General features: G+C 39.9%; 1 protein-coding gene across 1 annotated transcript in view; it reads right to left on the reverse strand.

The window, feature by feature from the left end:
* The window catches only part of HTT (huntingtin), a gene marked incomplete in the record, with an annotated part of 1,068,170 nt that overhangs the window by 943,352 nt on the left and 102,424 nt on the right, over positions 1 to 22,394 (reverse strand). The window contains 1 exon segment of the mRNA XM_053704193.1: positions 21,559 to 21,697. Coding sequence (XP_053560168.1) covers positions 21,559 to 21,697 — 139 coding nt within the window.

Here is a 22,394-nt window from a genome sequence, read left to right on the forward strand (position 1 = left end):
TCCACCTGAGTCCAAACACCCTGAGCCTTCAGGGAGCTCCAAACTGCACCCCAGCCCAGAAGGCTGGCATCTGTTGTCACTATCACCCACAAGGGTCTGCGGAAACAAGTCCCCTGGGACAGATGATCTGGCGACAACCACCAAAGAAGAGAGTTTCTGGTCTCTTGATCCAGAATTATCTTTGGAGATAAATCCGCATAATCCCCATTCCACTGACCGAGCATGCACAGTTGCAGTGGTCTGAGATGAAAGCGAGCAAACGGAACGATGTCCATTGCTGCTACCATTAATCCGATTACCTCCATACACTGAGCCACTGATGGCCGAGGAATGGACAGAAGTGCTCGGCAAGCATTCAAAATCTTTGATTTTCTGACCAACGTCAGAAATACTTTCATGGCTACCGAGTCTATCATAGTTCCCAAGAAAGGAACCCTTGTCTGTGGAACAAGTGAACTCTTCTCTATGTTCACCTTCCAGCCGTGAGTTCTCAGAAAAGACAACACTGTGTCCGTGTGAGATTTTGTCAGATGATATGTTGACGCCTGAATCAGAATATCGTCCAGATAAGGCGCCACCGCTATCCCTTGCGGTCTGAGAACTGCCAAAAAGAGACCCCAGAACCTTTGTGAAGATTCTGGGTGCTGTGGCCAACCCGAAAGGAAGAGCCACAAACTGATAATGTTTGTCCAAGAAGGCAAACCTTAGAAACCGATGATGATCTTTGTGGATTGGAATATAAAGGTAAGCATCTTTTAAATCCACGGTAGTCATATATTGACCCTCCTGGATCATTGGCAAAATCGTTCGAATTGTCTCCATCTTGAATGATGGAACTCTTAGAAATTTGTTTAGACACTTGAGGTGCAAAATTGGTCTGAACGTTCCCTCTTTTTAGGGGACCACAAATAGGTTTGAGTAAAACCACTGTCCCTGTTCCAATTTTGGAACAGGACAGATTACTCCCATAGTAAAAAGGTCTTTTACACAGCGTAAGAACGCCTCTCTCTTTATCTGGTTTGCAGATAATTTTGAAAGATGAAATCTCCCTCTTGGGAGAAAATCCTTGAATTCCAATTGATAACTGTGGGTCCCTATTTCTAGTGCCCAGGAATCCTGAACATCTCTTGCCCAAGCCTGAGCAAAGAAAGTCTGCCCCCCTACTAGATCCGGTCCCGGATCGGGGGCCACCCCTTCATGCTGCTTTGTGGAAGAAGAAGAAGTGGGGGGTCCTCCTTTAAATTTCCGAAAGAAACGAAAATCATTCTGTTTAACCCTTATTTTAACCGACCTATCCTGAGGTAGGGCATTGCCCTTACCTCCTGTAATATCAGAAATGATCTCCTTCAATTCTGGCCCAAAAAGGGTCTTACCTTTAAAGGGAATAGCTAAAAGCTTATGTTTTGATGACACATCAGCAGACCAAGATTTGAGCCGCAATGCTCTACGTGCTAAAATAGCAAATCCTGCATTTTTTGCAGCTAATTTAGCAATTTGAAAAGCGGCATTAGTAATAAAAGAATTAGCTAGCTTAAGAGCCTTAATTCTATCTAGAATGTCATCTAATGGAGTCTCAACCTTAAGAGACTCTTCTAGAGCCTCAAACCAAAAATCTGCTGCAGTAGTTACAGGAACAATGCAAGCCGTAGGTTGTAAAAGAATTCCCTGATTAACAAATAATTTCTTTAGTAGACCCTCTAATTTCTTATCCATAGGATCCTTGAAAGCACAACTATCCTCAATGGGTATAGTAGTACGTTTAGCTAGGGAAGATATAGCTCCCTCTACCGTTTGCCATGAGTCCCGAATGGTATCTGATATAGGAAACATTTTCTTAAAATTAGGAGAGGGAGAAAACGGTATACCTGGCCTATCCCATTCCTTACTAATAATCATCCAGAATCGCTAAAACCTCCCTAAGCAACAGGCGGAGGTGTTCAAGCTTAAATTTAAATGACATAGCATACAAATCTGTCTGAGGTAAAACATTCCCTGAATCAGAAATTTCACCCTCAGACAGTAATTCCCTGATCCCCAACTCTGAGCAATGTGAGGGAACATCGGAAATAGCTAATAAAGCATCAGAGGATTCAGTATTTACATTAATACTTGACCTACTGTGTTTACCCTGCAACACTGGTAATTTAGATCATACCCCTGTAAGGGTAGTTGACATAACTGCAGCCATCTCCTGCAGAGTAAAGGAATTAGATGCACTAGAAGTACTAGGCGTCGCTTGTGTGGGCATAAAAGGCTGTGACACTTGGGGATAATTGGATGGCATATCCTGATTCTCTTCAGACTGAGAATCATCCCTAGACACACTTAGTTTATTTAAAATATGCTTTTTTACATTGTAAAGCCCTTTCAGTACGAAAGTTACACAATGTTAGAGGGGGTTGCACAATAGCTTCTAAACACATAGAACAATGAGAAACCTCAATGTCAGACATGTTGAACAGACTAGTAATACCACAAAAGTCGTTAAAACACTTATTTATAGCATAAAAGAAACATTAGAAAAAACGTGTACTGTGCCTTTAAGAAAAGAAAAAAGTGAACAATTTTTCAAAAATGCACAAAAAACGTTAAATTATTCCCAAATTTAACTTAATATCGTTGGTTACTCCAAAAATTACTGCACCCAGAAGCAAGGTCAGAAAAAAGGCTTTAGAAGTACTTATATCAACATGTAGTCAAAAGATAGATAAAAATACACTCTGCACCTCGCCACAGCTCTGCTGTGGCGCCTACCTGCCCCCAGGGTACTTCGATTCAAGTTTCCAACCCTTCAGACCAGCTACACAGTCCAGGAGCCACCGAGTTACCGTTTGCTGCTGCTAAGCCTGAAGAAATTGCACCAAAATAGGCTCCGCCCCTTAAGGTCAAAAGTCAGAGTAGGCCCAAACACCGCCGCATGGAAATGCAGTTTTGCACTAAAGTAAAAATACACACACAATATAACCCTCAAGCATAAAACCAATAAGTTTTAAGTGCCAAAAATAAAAAACATAAAACATTGTTTTTTATATTGTCTCCCATGTCACATAATGCCCAAATATCAACTAATGATAAATATAAAATAGGGACTCCAGTAACACCCCTCTTATTAAAATAGGTTTTACTGCTTAACCCATTCCCATACAGGGAAATAATGCCAGCCAGTTCTGATAAACCAAGTCTCCTCAGAAAAAAAGGCTGCACATACCTTAATGCTGCTTTTAGCATGAAATCGGTCTCCACACTGAAGAGGTCTCATGGTTACCTTCAGAAGTCTTGTGGGAACCAGCGTGGATCTTAGTTACAAATGCTAAGATCATCAAACCTCAGGGCAGAAATATTCTTCCATATCCCCCTGAGGAAAATAGTATGCACCGGTACCATTTTAAATAAAAAACTTCTTGATTGAAGAAACTAAAACTAACACCTCACTTTACCATGTCTTCCTAGTATAACACAGGCAAAGAGAATGACTGAGGGTGGAGAGGCTATATAACAGGCTCTGCTGTGGTGCTCTTTGCCACTTCCTGTTAGCAGGAGGTTAATATCCCACAAGTAAGGATGAAATCCGTGGACTCGTCATATCTTTGTAAAAGAAATATAGATTTGACATTAAATTTAAATTACATCAAATATAGCAACATAAATAAATAAAGATTGTATGTTGAAATAAAAGAACAATGTTATATACTTCAGGATCTAAAAACTGTCCAACTAGAAAGTTGAAGCAAAAGCAACCTCAGCCATAGAAATAACCGGACTAAGAATATAACTAGTATGAAAATATGCTCTTTTAAGGAAAGACCACAGCACTTTTCCATTTTCTGTCCTTTTGGGACCAAGGCTATTTTTACATTTTTGCGGTGTTTGTGTTTAGCTGTAATTTTCCTCTTACTCATTTACTGTACCCACACATATTATACACCATTTTCTCCCCATTAAATGGACTTTCAAAAGATACCATTATTTTCATCATATCTTATAATTTGCTATAAAAAAATACAAAATATGAGGAAAAAATGGGAAAAAAAACACTTTTTCTAACTTTGACCCCCAAAATTTGTTACACATCTACAACCACCAAAAAACACCCATGCTAAAAAGTTTCTAAATTTTGTCCTGAGTTTAGAAATACCCAATTTTTACATGTTCTTTGCTGTTTTTGCAAGTTATAGGGCAATAAATACAAGTAGCACTTTGATATTTCCAAACCACTTTTTTTCAAAATTAGCCCTAATTACATTGGAACACTGATATCTTTCAGGAATCCCTGAATATCCCTTGACTTGTATATATTTTTTTAGAAGACATCTCAAAGTATTGATCTAGGGCCATTTTGGTATATTTCATGCCACCATTTCACCGCCAAATGCGATCAAATAAAAAAAAAAATGGTCACTTTTTCACAAATTTTTTCACAAACTTTAGGTTTCTCACTGAAATTATTTACAAACAACTTATGCAATTATGACATAAATGGTTGTAAATGCTTCTCTTGGATCCCCTTTGTTCATAAATAGCAGACATATATGGCTTTGGCTTTGCTTTTTGGTAATTAGAAGGCCGCTAAATGCCACTGCGCACCACACGTGAATTATGCCCAGCAGTGAAGGGGTTAATTAGGGAGCATGTAGGGAGCTTCTAGGGTTAATTTTAACATTAGTGTAGTAGACAAACCCAAGTATTGATATAGGCCCATTTTGGTATCTTTCATCTCACCATTTCACCACTAAATGCAATCAAATTAAAAAAAAAAAAATATTAAAGTTTTCACAATTTTAGGTTTCTCACTGAAATTATTTACAAACAGCTTGTGCAATTATGGCACAAATGGTTGCAAATGCTTCTCTGGGATCCCTTTTCTTCAGAAATAGCAGACATATATGGCTTTGGATTTGCTTTTTGGTAATTAGAAGGCCGCTAAATGCCGCTGTGCACCACACGTGTAGTATGCCCATCAGTGATGGGGTTAATTAGGGAGCTTGTAGGGAGTTTGTAGGGTTAATTTTAGCTTTAGTGTAGTGTAGTAGACAACCCAAAGTATTGATCTAGGCCCATTTTGGTATATTTCATGCCACCATTTCACAGCCAAAAGTGATCAAATATAAAAATTGTTTTTTCACAAACTTTAGGTTTCTCACTGAAATTATTTAAAAACAGCTTGCGCAATCATGGCAAAATGGTTCTAAATGCTTCTCTAGGATCCCCTTTGTTCAGAGTATATATGGCTTAGGCATTGCTTGTTGGTAATTAGAAGGCTGCTAAATGCCGCTGCGCATCACACGTGTATTATGGCTAGCAGTGAAGGAGTTAATTAGGTAGTTTGTAGGGAGCTTGCAGGGTTAATTTTAACTTTAGTGTAGAGATCAGCCTCCCACCTGACACATCACACCCCCTGATCCCTCCCAAACAGCTCCCTCCCCCACCCCACAATTGTCCCCGCCATCTTAAGTGCTGACAGAAAGTCTGCCAGTACTAAAATAAAAAGGTATCTATGTTTTTTTTTTTTTTTTTTTAGCATATTTACATATGCTGCTGTGTAGGATCCCCCCCTTAGTCCCCAACCTCCCTGATCCCCCCCACAAACAGCTCTCTAACCCTCCCCCAGTACCCAAAAAACAAATGGGTTTTATTTATTTATTTTCGTTTTTTCTGTAGTGTAGCTTACCCCCCCACAGACTGATCATTTTTTATAAAATGTATTCCCCCCCCCCCTTTTCCCCACTTTTAACACAAGTTTTTCTGTAGTGTAGCGGGGTTCCCACCCGCTCCCTCCCCGTGCGTGTCCGTGCACCCCCCTGGCTATCCCCGCACACGAACCCGCCCTCTACACATCACAAGGCCAATCCATGGCCGCCACCCGCTTCCCACACACCAACGATACCGGCCATCGATGTCCTGTGCAAAGAAGGCCACAGAGTGGCTCTCTCTGCATCGGATGGTTAAAAAAGGGTATTGCAGGATGCCTCGATATCGAGGCATCACTGCAATAACCGGAGAGCGGCTGGAAGCAAGCAGGATCGCGTCCAGCCGCTTTCCAGACCGACGACGTACAGGGTACATCCTCAGGCGTTAACTGTATATTTTTTTTTTAGGACGTACCCTGCACGTCGTCGGTCCTTAAGGGGTTAAAGGATCCTGAAAAGAGTTTCTATCTTCCATTAAAATAATAGTATACTCCCAAAACTCTAAACTAGCCATCAGTAAAATATACAACTTCTTAAACCTAGAAGAAGGAAAAAAAAGGTGCCAGATTAAGTCCATTTTTAAGCAATCATATTACTTATAGCATCTGGAAAAGGCAAAAAAACTTCAGGAGCAACCTCAGAAGTCTTAAACACAGAATTTTAAACAATTATTAGCTTAGCTATTAGGAGGACTAGACTCCTTAATACCTAAAGTAAACAATACTTCCTTAAAAGAGAACAAATATGTTCAATTGAAAAAACATAATTTATGTAAGAACTTACCTGATAAATTCATTTCTTTCATATTAGCAAGAGTCCATGAGCTAGTGACGTATGGGATATACAATACTACCAGGAGGGGCAAAGTTTCCCAAACCTCAAAATGCCTATAAATACACCCCTCACCACACCCACAAATCAGTTTAACGAATAGCCAAGAAGTGGGGTGATAAGAAAAAAGTGCGAAAGCATAAAAAAACAGAATTTATGTTTACCTGATAAATTACTTTCTCCAACGGTGTGTCCGGTCCACGGCGTCATCCTTACTTGTGGGATATTCTCTTCCCCAACAGGAAATGGCAAAGAGCCCAGCAAAGCTGGTCACATGATCCCTCCTAGGCTCCGCCTACCCCAGTCATTCGACCGACGTTAAGGAGGAATATTTGCATAGGAGAAACCATATGGTACCGTGGTGACTGTAGTTAAAGAAAATAAATTATCAGACCTGATTAAAAAAACCAGGGCGGGCCGTGGACCGGACACACCGTTGGAGAAAGTAATTTATCAGGTAAACATAAATTCTGTTTTCTCCAACATAGGTGTGTCCGGTCCACGGCGTCATCCTTACTTGTGGGAACCAATACCAAAGCTTTAGGACACGGATGAAGGGAGGGAGCAAATCAGGTCACCTAAATGGAAGGCACCACGGCTTGCAAAACCTTTCTCCCAAAAATAGCCTCAGAAGAAGCAAAAGTATCAAACTTGTAAAATTTGGTAAAAGTGTGCAGTGAAGACCAAGTCGCTGCCCTACATATCTGATCAACAGAAGCCTCGATCTTGAAGGCCCATGTGGAAGCCACAGCCCTAGTGGAATGAGCTGTGATTCTTTCGGGAGGCTGCCGTCCGGCAGTCTCGTAAGCCAATCTGATGATGCTTTTAATCCAAAAAGAGAGAGAGGTAGAAGTTGCTTTTTGACCTCTCCTTTTACCGGAATAAACAACAAACAAGGAAGATGTTTGTCTAAAATCCTTTGTAGCATCTAAATAGAATTTTAGAGCGCGAACAACATCCAAATTGTGCAACAAACGTTCCTTCTTTGAAACTGGTTTCGGACACAGAGAAGGTACGATAATCTCCTGGTTAATGTTTTTGTTAGAAACAACTTTTGGAAGAAAACCAGGTTTAGTACGTAAAACCACCTTATCTGCATGGAACACCAGATAAGGAGGAGAACACTGCAGAGCAGATAATTCTGAAACTCTTCTAGCAGAAGAAATTGCAACTAAAAACAAAACTTTCCAAGATAATAACTTAATATCAACGGAATGCAAGGGTTCAAACGGAACCCCCTGAAGAACTGAAAGAACTAAATTGAGACTCCAAGGAGGAGTCAAAGGTTTGTAAACAGGCTTAATTCTAACCAGAGCCTGAACAAAGGCTTGAACATCTGGCACAGCGGCCAGCTTTTTGTGAAGTAACACAGACAAGGCAGAAATCTGTCCCTTCAGGGAACTTGCAGATAATCCTTTTTCCAATCCTTCTTGAAGGAAGGATAGAATCCTAGGAATCTTAACCTTGTCCCAAGGGAATCCTTTAGATTCACACCAACAGATATATTTTTTCCAAATTTTGTGGTAAATCTTTCTAGTTACAGGCTTTCTGGCCTGAACAAGAGTATCGATAACAGAATCTGAGAATCCTCGCTTCGATAAGATCAAGCGTTCAATCTCCAAGCAGTCAGCTGGAGTGAAACCAGATTCGGATGTTCGAACGGACCCTGAACAAGAAGGTCTCGTCTCAAAGGTAGCTTCCAAGGAGGAGCCGATGACATATTCACCAGATCTGCGTACCAAGTCCTGCGTGGCCACGCAGGAGCTATCAAGATCACCGACGCCCTCTCCTGATTGATCCTGGCTACCAGCCTGGGGATGAGAGGAAACGGCGGGAACACATAAGCTAGTTTGAAGGTCCAAGGTGCTACTAGTGCATCCACTAGAGCCGCCTTGGGATCCCTGGATCTGGACCCGTAGCAAGGAACTTTGAAGTTCTGACGAGAGGCCATCAGATCCATGTCTGGAATGCCCCACAGCTGAGTGACTTGGGCAAAGATTTCCGGATGGAGTTCCCACTCCCCCGGATGCAATGTCTGACGACTCAGAAAATCCGCTTCCCAATTTTCCACTCCTGGGATGTGGATAGCAGACAGGTGGCAGGAGTGAGACTCCGCCCATAGAATGATTTTGGTCACTTCTTCCATCGCCAGGGAACTCCTTGTTCCCCCCTGATGGTTGATGTACGCAACAGTTGTCTGATTGAAACCGTATGAACTTGGCCCTCGCTAGCTGAGGCCAAGCCTTGAGAGCATTGAATATCGCTCTCAGTTCCAGAATATTTATCGGTAGAAGAGATTCTTCCCGAGACCAAAGACCCTGAGCTTTCAGGGATCCCCAGACCGCGCCCCAGCCCATCAGACTGGCGTCGGTCGTGACAATGACCCACTCTGGTCTGCGGAATGTCATCCCTCGTGACAGGTTGTCCAGGGACAGCCACCAACGGAGTGAGTCTCTGGTCCTCTGATTTACTTGTATCTTCGGAGACAAGTCTGTATAGTCCCCATTCCACTGACTGAGCATGCACAGTTGTAATGGACTTAGATGAATGCGTGCAAAAGGAACTATGTCCATTGCCGCTACCATCAACCCGATCACTTCCATGCACTGAGCTATGGAAGGAAGAGGAACGGAATGGAGTATCCGACAAGAGTCTAGAAGTTTTGTTTTTCTGGCCTCTGTCAGAAAAATCCTCATTTCTAAGGAGTCTATTATTGTTCCCAAGAAGGGAACCCTTGTTGACGGAGATAGAGAACTCTTTTCCACGTTCACTTTCCATCCGTGAGATCTGAGAAAGGCCAGGACAATGTCCGTGTGAGCCTTTGCTTGAGGAAGGGACGACGCTTGAATCAGAATGTCGTCCAAGTAAGGTACTACAGCAATGCCCCTTGGTCTTAGCACAGCTAGAAGGGACCCTAGTACCTTTGTGAAAATCCTTGGAGCAGTGGCTAATCCGAAAGGAAGCGCCACGAACTGGTAATGTTTGTCCAGGAATGCGAACCTCAGGAACCGATGATGTTCCTTGTGGATAGGAATATGTAGATACGCATCCTTTAAATCCACCGTGGTCATGAATTGACCTTCCTGGATGGAAGGAAGAATAGTTCGAATGGTTTCCATCTTGAACGATGGAACCTTGAGAAACTTGTTTAAGATCTTGAGATCTAAGATTGGTCTGAACGTTCCCTCTTTTTTGGGAACTATAAACAGATTGGAGTAGAACCCCATCCCTTGTTCTCTTAATGGAACGGGATGAATCACTCCCATTTTTAACAGGTCTTCTACACAATGTAAGAATGCCTGTCTTTTTATGTGGTCTGAAGACAACTGAGACCTGTGGAACCTCCCCCTTGGGGGAAGTCCCTTGAATTCCAGAAGATAACCTTGGGAGACTATTTCTAGCGCCCAAGGATCCAGAACATCTCTTGCCCAAGCCTGAGCAAAGAGAGAGAGTCTGCCCCCCACCAGATCCGGTCCCGGATCGGGGGCCAACATTTCATGCTGTCTTTGTAGCAGTGGCAGGTTTCTTGGCCTGCTTTCCCTTGTTCCAGCCTTGCATTGGTCTCCAAGCTGGCTTGGCTTGAGAAGTATTACCCTCTTGCTTAGAGGACGTAGCACTTTGGGCTGGTCCGTTTCTACGAAAGGGACGAAAATTAGGTTTATTTTTTGCCTTGAAAGGCCGATCCTGAGGAAGGGCGTGGCCCTTACCCCCAGTGATATCCGAGATAATCTCTTTCAAGTCAGGGCCAAACAGCGTTTTCCCCTTGAAAGGAATGTTAAGTAGCTTGTTCTTGGAAGACGCATCAGCCGACCAAGATTTCAACCAAAGCGCTCTGCGCGCCACAATAGCAAACCCAGAATTCTTAGCCGCTAACCTAGCCAATTGCAAAGTGGCGTCTAGGGTGAAAGAATTAGCCAATTTGAGAGCATTGATTCTGTCCATAATCTCCTCATAAGGAGGAGAATCACTGTCGACCGCCTTTATCAGCTCATCGAACCAGAAACATGCGGCTGTAGCGACAGGGACAATGCATGAAATTGGTTGTAGAAGGTAACCCTGCTGAACAAACATCTTTTTAAGCAAACCTTCTAATTTTTTATCCATAGGATCTTTGAAAGCACAACTATCCTCTATGGGTATAGTGGTGCGTTTGTTTAAAGTGGAAACCGCTCCCTCGACCTTGGGGACTGTCTGCCATAAGTCCTTTCTGGGGTCGACCATAGGAAACAATTTTTTAAATATGGGGGGAGGGACGAAAGGAATACCGGGCCTTTCCCATTCTTTATTAACAATGTCCGCCACCCGCTTGGGTATAGGAAAAGCTTCTGGGAGCCCCGGCACCTCTAGGAACTTGTCCATTTTACATAGTTTCTCTGGGATGACCAACTTGTCACAATCATCCAGAGTGGATAATACCTCCTTAAGCAGAATGCGGAGATGTTCCAACTTAAATTTAAATGCAATCACATCAGGTTCAGCTTGTTGAGAAATGTTCCCTGAATCAGTAATTTCTCCCTCAGACAAAACCTCCCTGGCCCCATCAGACTGAGTTAGGGGCCCTTCAGAAATATTAATATCAGCGTCGTCATGCTCTTCAGTATCTAAAACAGAGCAGTCGCGCTTACGCTGATAAGTGTTCATTTTGGCTAAAATGTTTTTGACAGAATTATCCATTACAGCCGTTAATTGTTGCATAGTAAGGAGTATTGGCGCGCTAGATGTACTAGGGGCCTCCTGAGTGGGCAAGACTCGTGTAGACGAAGGAGGGAATGATGCAGTACCATGCTTACTCCCCTCACTTGAGGAATCATCTTGGGCATCATTGTCATTGTCACATAAATCACATTTATTTAAATGAATAGGAATTCTGGCTTCCCCACATTCAGAACACAGTCTATCTGGTAGTTCAGACATGTTAAATAGGCATAAACTTGATAACAAGTACAAAAAACGTTTTAAAATAAAACCGTTACTGTCACTTTAAATTTTAAACTGAACACACTTTATTACTGCAAATGCGAAAAAACATGAAGGAATTGTTCAAAATTTACCAAATTTTCACCACAGTGTCTTAAAGCCTTAAAAGTATTGCACACCAAATTTGGAAGCTTTAACCCTTAAAATAACGGAACCGGAGCCGTTTTGAACTTTAACCCCTTTACAGTCCCTGGTATCTGCTTTGCTGAGACCCAACCAAGCCCCAAGGGGAATACGATACCAAATGACGCCTTCAGAAAGTCTTTTCTAAGTATCAGAGCTCCTCTCACATGCGACTGCATGCCATGCCTCTCAAAAACAAGTGCGCAACACCGGCGCGAAAATGAGGCTCTGCCTATGCTTTGGGAAAGCCCCTAAAGAATAAGGTGTCTAAAACAGTGCCTGCCGATATTATTATATCAAAATACCCAGATAAAATGATTCCTCAAGGCTAAATATGTGTTAATAATCAAACGATTTAGCCCAAAAAAAGTCTACAGTCTTAATAAGCCCTTTTTGAAGCCCTTATTTACAATCGTAATAAACATGGCTTACCGGATCCCAGAGGGAAAATGACAGCTTCCAGCATTACATCGTCTTGTTAGAATGTGTCATACCTCAAGCAGCAAGAGACTGCTCACTGTTCCCCCAACTGAAGTTAATTGCTCTCAACAGTCCTGTGTGGAACAGCCATGGATTTTAGTGACGGTTGCTAAAATCATTTTCCTCATACAAACAGAAATCTTCATCTCTTTTCTGTTTCTGAGTAAATAGTACATACCAGCACTATTTCAAAATAACAAACTCTTGATTGAATAATAAAAACTACAGTTAAACACTAAAAAACTCTAAGCCATCTCCGTGGAGATGTTGCCTGTACAACGGCAAAGAGAATGACTGGGGTAGGCGGAGCCTAGGAGGGATCATGTGACCAGCTTTGCTGGGCTCTTTGCCATTTCCTGTTGGGGAAGAGAATATCCCACAAGTAAGGATGACGCCGTGGACCGGACACACCTATGTTGGAGAAATAAGGAATTGGAATAATTGTGCTTTATACAAAAAAATCATAACCATCACAAAAAGGGTGGGCCTCATGGACTCTTGCTAATATGAAAGAAATGAATTTATCAGGTAAGTTCTTACATAAATTATGTTTTCTTTCATGTAATTAGCAAGAGTCCATGAGCTAGTGAAGTATGGGATAATGAATACCCAAGATGTGGATCTTCCACGCAAGAGTCACTAGAGAGGGAGGGATAAAATAAAGACAACCAATTCCGCTGAAAAATAATCCACACCCCAAACAAAGTTTAAATCTTATAATGAAAAAACTGAAATTATAAGCAGAAAACAGCTGCCTGAAGTACCTTTCTACCAAAGACTGCTTCAGAAGAAGAAATACATCAAAATGGTAGAATTTAGTAAAAGTATGCAAAGAAGACCAAGTTGCTGCTTTGCAAATCTGATCAACCGAAGCTTCATTCCTAAATGCCCAGGAAGTAGAAACTGACCTAGTCAAATGAGCTGTAATCCTTTGAGGCAGATTTCTATCCGACTCAACATAAGCATGATGAATCAAAGACTTTAACCAAGACGCCAAAGAAATGGTAGAGGCCTTCTGACCTTTCCTAGAACCAGAAAAGATAACAAATAGACTAGAAGTCTTTCGGAAATCTTTAGTAGCTTCAACATAATACTTCAAAGCTCTAACTACATCCAAAGAATGCAACGATCTTTCCTTAGATTTCTTAGGATTAGGACACAATGAAGGAACCACAATTTCTCTACTAATGTTGTTAGAATTCACAACCTTAGGTAAAAATTTAAATGAAGTTCGCAAAACCGCCTTATCCTGATGAAAAATAAGAAAAGGAGACTCACAAGAAAGAGCAGATAATTCAGAAACTCTTCTAGCAGAAGAGATGGCCAAAAGAAACAAAACTTTCCAAGAAAGTAATTTAATATCCAGCGAATGCATAGGTTCAAACGGAGGAGCTTGAAGAGCCCCCAGAACCAAATTCAAACTCCAAAGAGGAGAAATTGACTTAATGACAGGTTTTATACGAACCAAAGCCTGTACAAAACAATGAATATCAGGAAGATTAGCTATCTTTCTGTGAAAAAGAACAGAAAGAGCAGAGATTTGTCCTTTCAAGGAACTTGCAGACAAACCTTTATCCAAACCATCCTGAAGAAACTGTAAAATTCTAGGAATTCTAAAAGAATGCCAAGACAAATTATGAGAAGAACACCAAGAAATGTAAGTCTTCCAGACTCGATAATATATCTTCTAGACACAGATTTACGAGCCTGTAACATAGTATTAATTACGGAGTCAGAGAAACCTCTATAACTGAGAATCAAGCGTTCAATCTCCAAACCTTCAAATTTAAGGATTTGAGATCCTGATGGAAAAAAGGACCTTGCGATAGAAGGTCTGGTCTTAACGGAAGAGTCCACGGTTGGCAAGTAGCCATCCGAACAAGATCCGCATACCAAAACCTGTGAGGCCATGCTGGAGCCACCAGCAGAACGAACGCTCCTTTAGAATCTTGGAAATCACTCTTGGAAGAAGAACTAGAGGCGGAAAGATATAGGCAGGATGATACTTCCAAGGAAGTGACAATGCATCCACTGCTTCCGCCTGAGGATCCCTGGATCTGGACAGATACCTGGGAAGCTTCCTGTTCAGATGAGAAGCCATCAGATCTATTTCTGGAAGTCCCCAGATTTGAACAATCTGAAGAAATACCTCTGGGTGAAGAGACCATTCGCCCGGATGTAATGTTTGGCGACTGGGATAATCCGCTTCCCAATTGTCTATACCTGGGATGTGAACCGCAGAAATTAGACAGGAGCTGGATTCCGCCCATACAAGTATTCGAGATACTTCTTTCATAGCCAGAGGACTGTGAGTCCCTCCTTGATGATTGACATATGCCACGGTTGTGACATTGTCCGTCTGAAAACAAATGAACGCCTCTCTCTTTAGAAGAGGCCACGACTGAAGAGCTCTGAAAATCGCACGGAATTCCAAAATGTTGATTGGTAATCTCACCTCCTGAGATTCCCAAACCCCCTGCGTTGTCAGAGACCCCAATACCGCTCCCCAACCTGTCAGACTTGCATCTGTTGAGATCACAGTCCAGGTCGGAAGAACAAAAGAAGCCCCCTGAACTAAACGATGGTGGTCTGTCCACCACGTCAGAGAGTGTCGTACATTCGGTTTTAAAGATATTAATTGTGATATCTTTGTATAATCCCTGCACCACTGATTAAGCATACAGAGCTGGAGAGGTCGCATGTGAAAACGAGCAAAGGGGATCGCGTCCGATGCAGCAGTCATAAGACCTAGAATTTCCATGCATAAGGCTACCGAAGGGAATGATTGAGACTGAAGGTTTCGACAAGCTGAAACCAATTTCAGACGTCTCTTGTCCGTTAACGACAGAGTCATGGACACTGAATCTATCTGGAAACCCACAAAGGTTACCCTTGTCTGAGGAATCAACGAACTCTTTGGTAAATTGATCCTCCAACAATGTTCTCGAAGAAACGATACAAGTAGATTCGTATGAGATTCTGCTAAATGTGAAGACTGAGCAAGTACCAAGATATTGTCCAAATAAGGAAATACCACAATACCCTGTTCTCTGATTACTGATAGTAGGGCACCGAGAACCTTTGTAAAAATCCTTGGAGCTGTTGCTAGGCCAAACGGCAGAGCCACAAACTGGTAATGCTTGTCTAGAAAAGAGAATCTCAGAAACTGATAGTGATCTGGATGAATCGGAATATGCAGATATGCATCTTGTAAATCTATTGTGGACATATAATGCCCTTGCTGAACAAAAGGCAGAATAGTCCTTATAGTTACCATTTTGAATGTTGGTATTCTTACATAACGATTCAATATTTTTAAATCCAGAACTGGTCTGAAGGAATCCTCCTTCTTTGGTACAATGAATAGATTTGAGTAAAACCCCAGACCCTGTTCCAGAACTGGAACTGGTACAATTACTCCAGCCAACTCTAGATCTGAAACACATTTCAGAAACGCTTGAGCCTTCACTGAATTTATTGGAACACGAGAAAGAAAAAATCTTCTTGCAGGAGGCCTTATCTTGAAGCCTATTCTGTACCCCTGTGAAACAATGTTCTGAATCCAAAGATTGTGAATCGAATTGATCCAAATTTCTTTGAAAAATCGTAATCTGCCCCCTACCAGCTGAGCTGGAATGAGGGCCGCACCTTCATGTGAACTTGGGAGCTGGCTTTGGCTTTCTAAAAGGCTTGGATTTATTCCAGACTGGAGATGGTTTCCAAACTGATACCGTTCCTGTAGGGGAAGGATCAGGTTTTTGTTCCTTATTCTGACGAAAGGAACGAAAACGATTAGCAGCCCTATATTTACCTTTAGATTTTTTATCCTGTGGTAAAAAAGTTCCTTTCCCCCCAGTAACAGTTGAAATAATAGAATCCAACTGTGAACCAAACAATTTATTCCCTTGGAAAGAAAGGGAAAGCAAAGTTGACTTAAAAGACATATCAGCATTCCAAGTTTTAAGCCACAAAGCTCTTCTAGCTAAAATAGCTAAAGACATATACCTGACATCAACCCTAATGATATCAAAGATGGCATCACAAATAAAGTTATTAGCATGTTGAAGAAGATTAACAATGCTATGAGTATTATGATCTGTTACTTGTTGTGCTAAAGCCTCCAACCAAAAAGTTGAAGCTGCAGCAACATCTGCCAAAGATATAGCAGGCCTAAGAAGATTACCTGAACATAAGTAAGCTTTTCTTAGAAAGGATTCAATTTTCCTATCTAAAGGATCCTTAAAGGAAGTACTATCTGCCGTAGGAATAGTAGTACGTTTAGCAAGAGTAGAGATAGCCCCATCAACTTTAGGGATTTTGTCCCAAAACTCTAATCTGTCAGATGGCACAGGATACAACTTCTTAAACCTTTTAGAAGGAGTAAAAGAATTACCCAGATTATTCCATTCCCTGGAAATCACTTCAGAAATAGCATCAGGGACGGGAAAAACTTCCGGAATAACTACAGGAGGTTTAAAAACCGTATTTAAACGTTTAGATTTAGTATCAAGAGGACCAGATTCCTCTATTTCTAAAGCAATTAAGACTTCTTTAAGTAAAGAACGAATAAATTCCATTTTAAATAAATATGAAGATTTATCAGCATCAACCTCTGAAACAGAATCCTCTGAACCAGAAAAATCATTATCAGAAACAGAATCAGAATGATGATGTTCATTTAAAAATTCATCTGGAAAATGAGAAGTTTTAAAAGACTTTTTACGTTTACTGGAAGGAGGAATAACAGACATAGCCTTCCTAATAGATTTAGAAACAAAATCTCTTATGTTAACAGTATTAGATGTTGATGGCACAGCAACAGGTAATGGAACATTACTAAAGGAAATATTATCTGCATTAGAAAGTTTGTCATGACATTCATCACAAACAACAGCCGGGAGGAACAGTTACCACAAGTTTACAACAAATACACTTAACTTTGGTAGATCCAGCATCAGGCAGCGATTTTCCAGAAGTAGCTTCTGATTCAGGGTCAATCTGAGACATCTTGCAATATGTAATAGAAAAAACAACATATAAAGCAAAATTGATCAAATTCCTTAAATGACAGTTTCAGGAATGGGAAAAAATGCCAATGAACAAGCTTCTAGCAACCAGAAGCAAATAAACAATGAGACTTAAATAATGTGGAGACAATAATGACCCTCACATTTTTTAGCGCCAAAAAAAGACGCCCACATTATTTGGTGCCTAAATGCTTTTGGTGCCAAAAATGACGCCACATCCGGTGACGCCGACATTTTTTGCGCCAAAAAAAGTCCGCGCCAAGAATGACGCAATAAAATTAAGCATTTACAGCCCCCGCAAGCCTAAGAGCCCACAGGAAAAAAATGTCAAATTTTTAAGGTAAGAAAAATTGATTATTCATATGCATTATCCCAAATAATGAAACGGACTGTCTGAAATAAGGAATATCGAACATCCTGAATCAAGGCAAATAAATGTTTAAACACATATATTTAGAACTTTTATATAAAAGTGCCCAACCATAGCTTAGAGTGTCCCAAAAAATAAGACTTACTTACCCCAGGACACTCATCTACATGTAGTAGAAAGCCAAACCAGTACTGAAACGAGAATCAGTAGAGGTAATGGTATATATAAGAGTATATCGTCGATCTGAAAAGGGAGGAAAGAGATGAATCTCTACGACCGATAACAGAGAACCTATGAAATAGACCCCGTAGAAGGAGATCATTGAATTCAAATAGGCAATACTCTCTTCACATCCCTCTGACATTCACTGCACACAGAGGAAAACCGGGCTCCAGCCTGCTGCGAAGCGCATATCAACGAAGAATCTAGCACAAACTTACTTCACCACCTCCACGGGAGGCAAAGTTTGTAAAACTGATTTGTGGGTGTGGTGAGGGGTGTATTTATAGGCATTTTGAGGTTTGGGAAACTTTGCCCCTCCTGGTAGGAATGTATATCCCATACGTCACTAGATCATGGACTCTTGCTAATTACATGAAAGAAATAAAGATTTGTCAATTTCTGTCTCTGATGCAGAATACTCAGTTTTAAGTCAGAGGAACCCTCATCAGTAGAGAATACTTTAGTATACTTTCGGTCAGTACAAAATTCATTAAATCTATGACAAGTTTGGAAAGACCTTTTATGTTTAATTGAAGACAAAAATTGCAGTCATAGCCTTCTTATGGCTGCAGAAATAAAAATTTTCATATTTGCATGAATATTAGGTACATTAAACTGAGAAACATTAACAACGTGTAATAAACAAGTGCCACATAATTGAGTTGAAAAAATAAAATCAGCTTATTTATAACACACTTAGCTTTGGTAGAATTGTGTTCAGGCAGATTAGATCCTATAGTAACATCAGAGGCAAAATCTGTTTGAGACATCTTGCAAAATGTAACAAAAAAGAAAAAAATAACATTAAAACAAAATATCTAATTTCCTCAAAATAGCAGTTTCAGGAATGGGAAAAAAATGTTCTTACACAAAAGTAAAATCAAAAGCAAATATCATAGCCCTCTATAAACAAATGAGAACAGAGAGCAAAAGAGGGAGAGACCTAATATAACAAATTTTGGCACCAAGAATGACACAAAGATGATGCAAATGCAGAGGAAAAAACTTTTGGTGCCAAAGCTAACAAAATGAAATGACGCAACTCGCGTCACAACAGGCGTGACTTTGCGCCCAAAAAAATTGCATCAATAGTGATGCAAGAAATGACGCGACTCACATCACGACAGACGCGACTTCGTGGCAAAAGAAATTGTGCCAAAAATGATGCAATAAAAAGTAGCATTTTGCATCATCGCGAGTCTAGTTAGCCCAAGAAAAGTTTTAAAAGCAGACTCCAAGTTATAACTAACTGGAACCCCAGGTAAGAAGAAAATACCTTAAATCTCCCATAAACATAATTTCCATGCCGAAACCGTCTACAATATACATTAAAACGTTATAATATAAACTGCGAAACATAGCTTAGAGTGTCTTAAAAAATTATATATACTTACCTGAAGACACCCATCCACATATAGCAGACAGCCAGACCAGTACTGAAACATATCAGCAGAGGTAATAGTAAAGGAGTATAATGTCATTCTGTAAAGAGAGGCAGCAGATGAATCCCTGCGACCAATTACAGAGAGCCTTAGAATAGATTTCTCATAGGTGAAAACATGGTGTCGTCAGGCAATACTCCCTTCACATCCCTCAATCAAACACTGTACTTTGAGAGGAATTTGGGCTTCAAAATGTTTAGAAGCGCCTATCACAGAAGAAAATCAAGCACGACTTGCTTCACCACCTCCACAGGAGGCAAAGTTTGTAAAACTGAGGTATGAGTGAGGTGGAAGGTGTATTTATAGGCATTTGAGATTTGGGAAACTTTGCCCCCTCCTGGTAGGAATGTATATCCCATACGTCACTATCTCATGGACTCTTGCCACTTACATGAAAGAAATCAATTATTATAGTAAGAGTAACCCTGAGGACAGACTTGTTGACAGGGAAAACAGCAATGGAATAGTGCACACTCATAAATGCATTCAAGATGGTGCAAATTCATACCAAACAATACCTTTAGTAACTTAAATGTAAGAACGTTTTTATTCAATTTATCTGTGAAGTATCTAAGGCAAAGAATCACTGTCCATTCAGAATAGGTGGCAGAATTAAAAATATAGTGTAAAAAAGAAAAATAGTTTCAGACTTTGTGTTTCTGTCCAATTCTTACTTAGTCTTCACTGGGGAGCAAAGTGTAAACAGGTTCTATTTTGGCTCATTTTAGTAGTGCTCTTTTATTAGTTATGTGGTTATGCTGCTTTGATCTTTATAATCAGACTTATGGTTTTGATCAGACTACAACAGTATTCCCCATGCTGACTGGCCTGCGAACCTATGATAAAACCCAATAGTAACTCATCTTATAAACATTGCTACACATTTTAGCCCAATCATCATCATGGCTGAAAGATCAAATGAGAATAGCATACAACCAAAGTATGTACAGGTGGCCCTCGGTTTACGCTAGTTCAATTTGCGCCGTTTCAGAATAACAACCTTTTTTTTCAGTCATGTGACTGCTATTGAAAAGCTTTGGAAAGCAAAGTGCACTAATTCCAGATCTATCGAGCAAAATTTAGCAGGCACTTTGCTATTATCTTCCTGTCCAGCAGCTTGAGGTGATTGTGTCTAACTGCCTATTAATCACTGCAGATTGAGATGCATAGAATAGGTGCAGACCCAATATTATCTAACATGCTAACAATGCAGAGAACTGATTTGCAGAAAAATGCAAGTAAAAAACGTTTTTGTTCATTAAACTTAGTTTAATGATGATGCAGTCTGTTGTGTAACTATTTTATTTGGTGCTGTTAGCAATTGTTTTTTTCATTAAACTTAGTTTGATTATATTTCCTGTGTTGTGTGATTATTTTATTAGGTTATAATACTGTTTTAGGAAATGTTTTTTGTTAATTTAACTTAGTTTAATTATATATTCTGTGTTGTGTGATGATTTGATACTGTTTATAATGCTGTTTAGCATTTAAAGTCTTCATTTCAAAGCTTTAAAAATAATGTATTAGGTGTTACTTATGTCAATTTTGAGAGGGGCCTGGAACCTAACTCCCTCACTTCCCATTGACTTACATTATAAACTGGGTTTCAATTTACAACGGTTTCGATTTACAACCATTCCTTCTGGAACCTAACCCCGGCGTAAACTGAGGGCTACCTGTACAACATACAAAGCAAATTATCTTCTTGAAAACATGTCCATTAATGTTCTAATTACAGGGGTAGGTGACAAGTGAGTCAGGAAAGAAAACTGGATCTATCTTCCCCTGAGGTGCAGTCTACTCATAATTAAATAAAATACATGGTGAGTAGAGATTTGCTATTCTATGAAAGGTCTATACCTTTTTATATGAAATGACACTACTGGTAAAAAAAATTCCATGAGCTCATTATTTCCTTCAACTTTAGAAGTGTGAAAGAATGAAGATTCAAAAATATAATATATAATCTTTTCTCCCCCTCAATAATTAAAAAAAAAAAAAAAAAAAAAAACTTTCTACTTAGGGCTATATAAAACAAGAACAAATATGATTTCAATACTATAATATTGTACCATACGTACTAGTTTATTTCATTCATTTTTTTTACATATTTCTCACATTTATACATAACCTTCATTATACACCCAAATGAATTTTAAAATACTATATTTGTGTATTATTTGTATGATGTATACTAGATAAAAAATATTCTATTTATTTTAACAAGCAATAATTTGCGGTCTGATCTCATGTTTTTGATGCATGTTAAACAATCTTAAACTCTACAGAGACACAATATTTTTCTTGATAATACCCAATTCAGTTTACATTTGCAAGAGTTTTTAACATTTAAATTAACTAAAATATGAATTTAATTTCAAGTACAAAATTAGCAATACCTTTATTTCATTGTCATTTGCAAAGTTACCAAAGGCAGCCATGATTTTTGGAACAGCAGCAGCAAGCGTTTCTTGTACAGACTCTTCATGTCGTTTACTAATTCTTGTGAGGCATGGCAGTAAGTTTACCAAGTACGGTCTAGTTAAAGGAAGAAAATAAATAAAAATAATGTACTCCCAATACTCAGTGGAACAGTTGAATTCACTACTTAATCACAGATACAGTTCCAAATCTATGTTAGAGATCAATAAATGCTTTGAAACACGTTACTACCCCACAGCAAAAAGCATTTCACAAACCAGGCAAATCAAAATAAAAAAATTAATGCAAGAGATTTGGTTAATTTTGTTTTTGTCAGGCAGATACAATGTGTGTGTGCAGTGGTTTATCATTTTAGACCTTATTGACAAAAAATAAATAAAAATGTCCTGTGAGTGAACACATTCCCATTATTCTTCTAGAGCACTGGTTTTCAAACCTGTCCTCCTCAGACCTCCCTAATAGGCCACATTTTGAGGTTATGTGAACGGGAGCACAGATGAAATAATTAGCTGCTTAGTAAACATGGTTATTTTACCTACTCTCATCCAAGGTAATCCTGATACTCTGGCCTGTTGGGGAGGCCTGAGGACAGGTTTGAAAACTAGAGGTCTAGAATGTACACATCTGCCCTTCCCATGCAATAAAGCTGTCTTAATCCCTTCAGGACTGGGAATTTTAGAGAAAACATTACCAGAGACATTTTAGCATTTTTACTATCACTCCAGTTAAAATAGAAATAGAGCCTTGTTTTTTATGTACCTATCAAAACTATGTACTGTTTTTAGTAAACAAC

The sequence above is a fragment of the Bombina bombina genome, chromosome 2 (assembly GCF_027579735.1).
Source record: "Bombina bombina isolate aBomBom1 chromosome 2, aBomBom1.pri, whole genome shotgun sequence".
Lineage (NCBI taxonomy): Eukaryota > Metazoa > Chordata > Amphibia > Anura > Bombinatoridae > Bombina > Bombina bombina.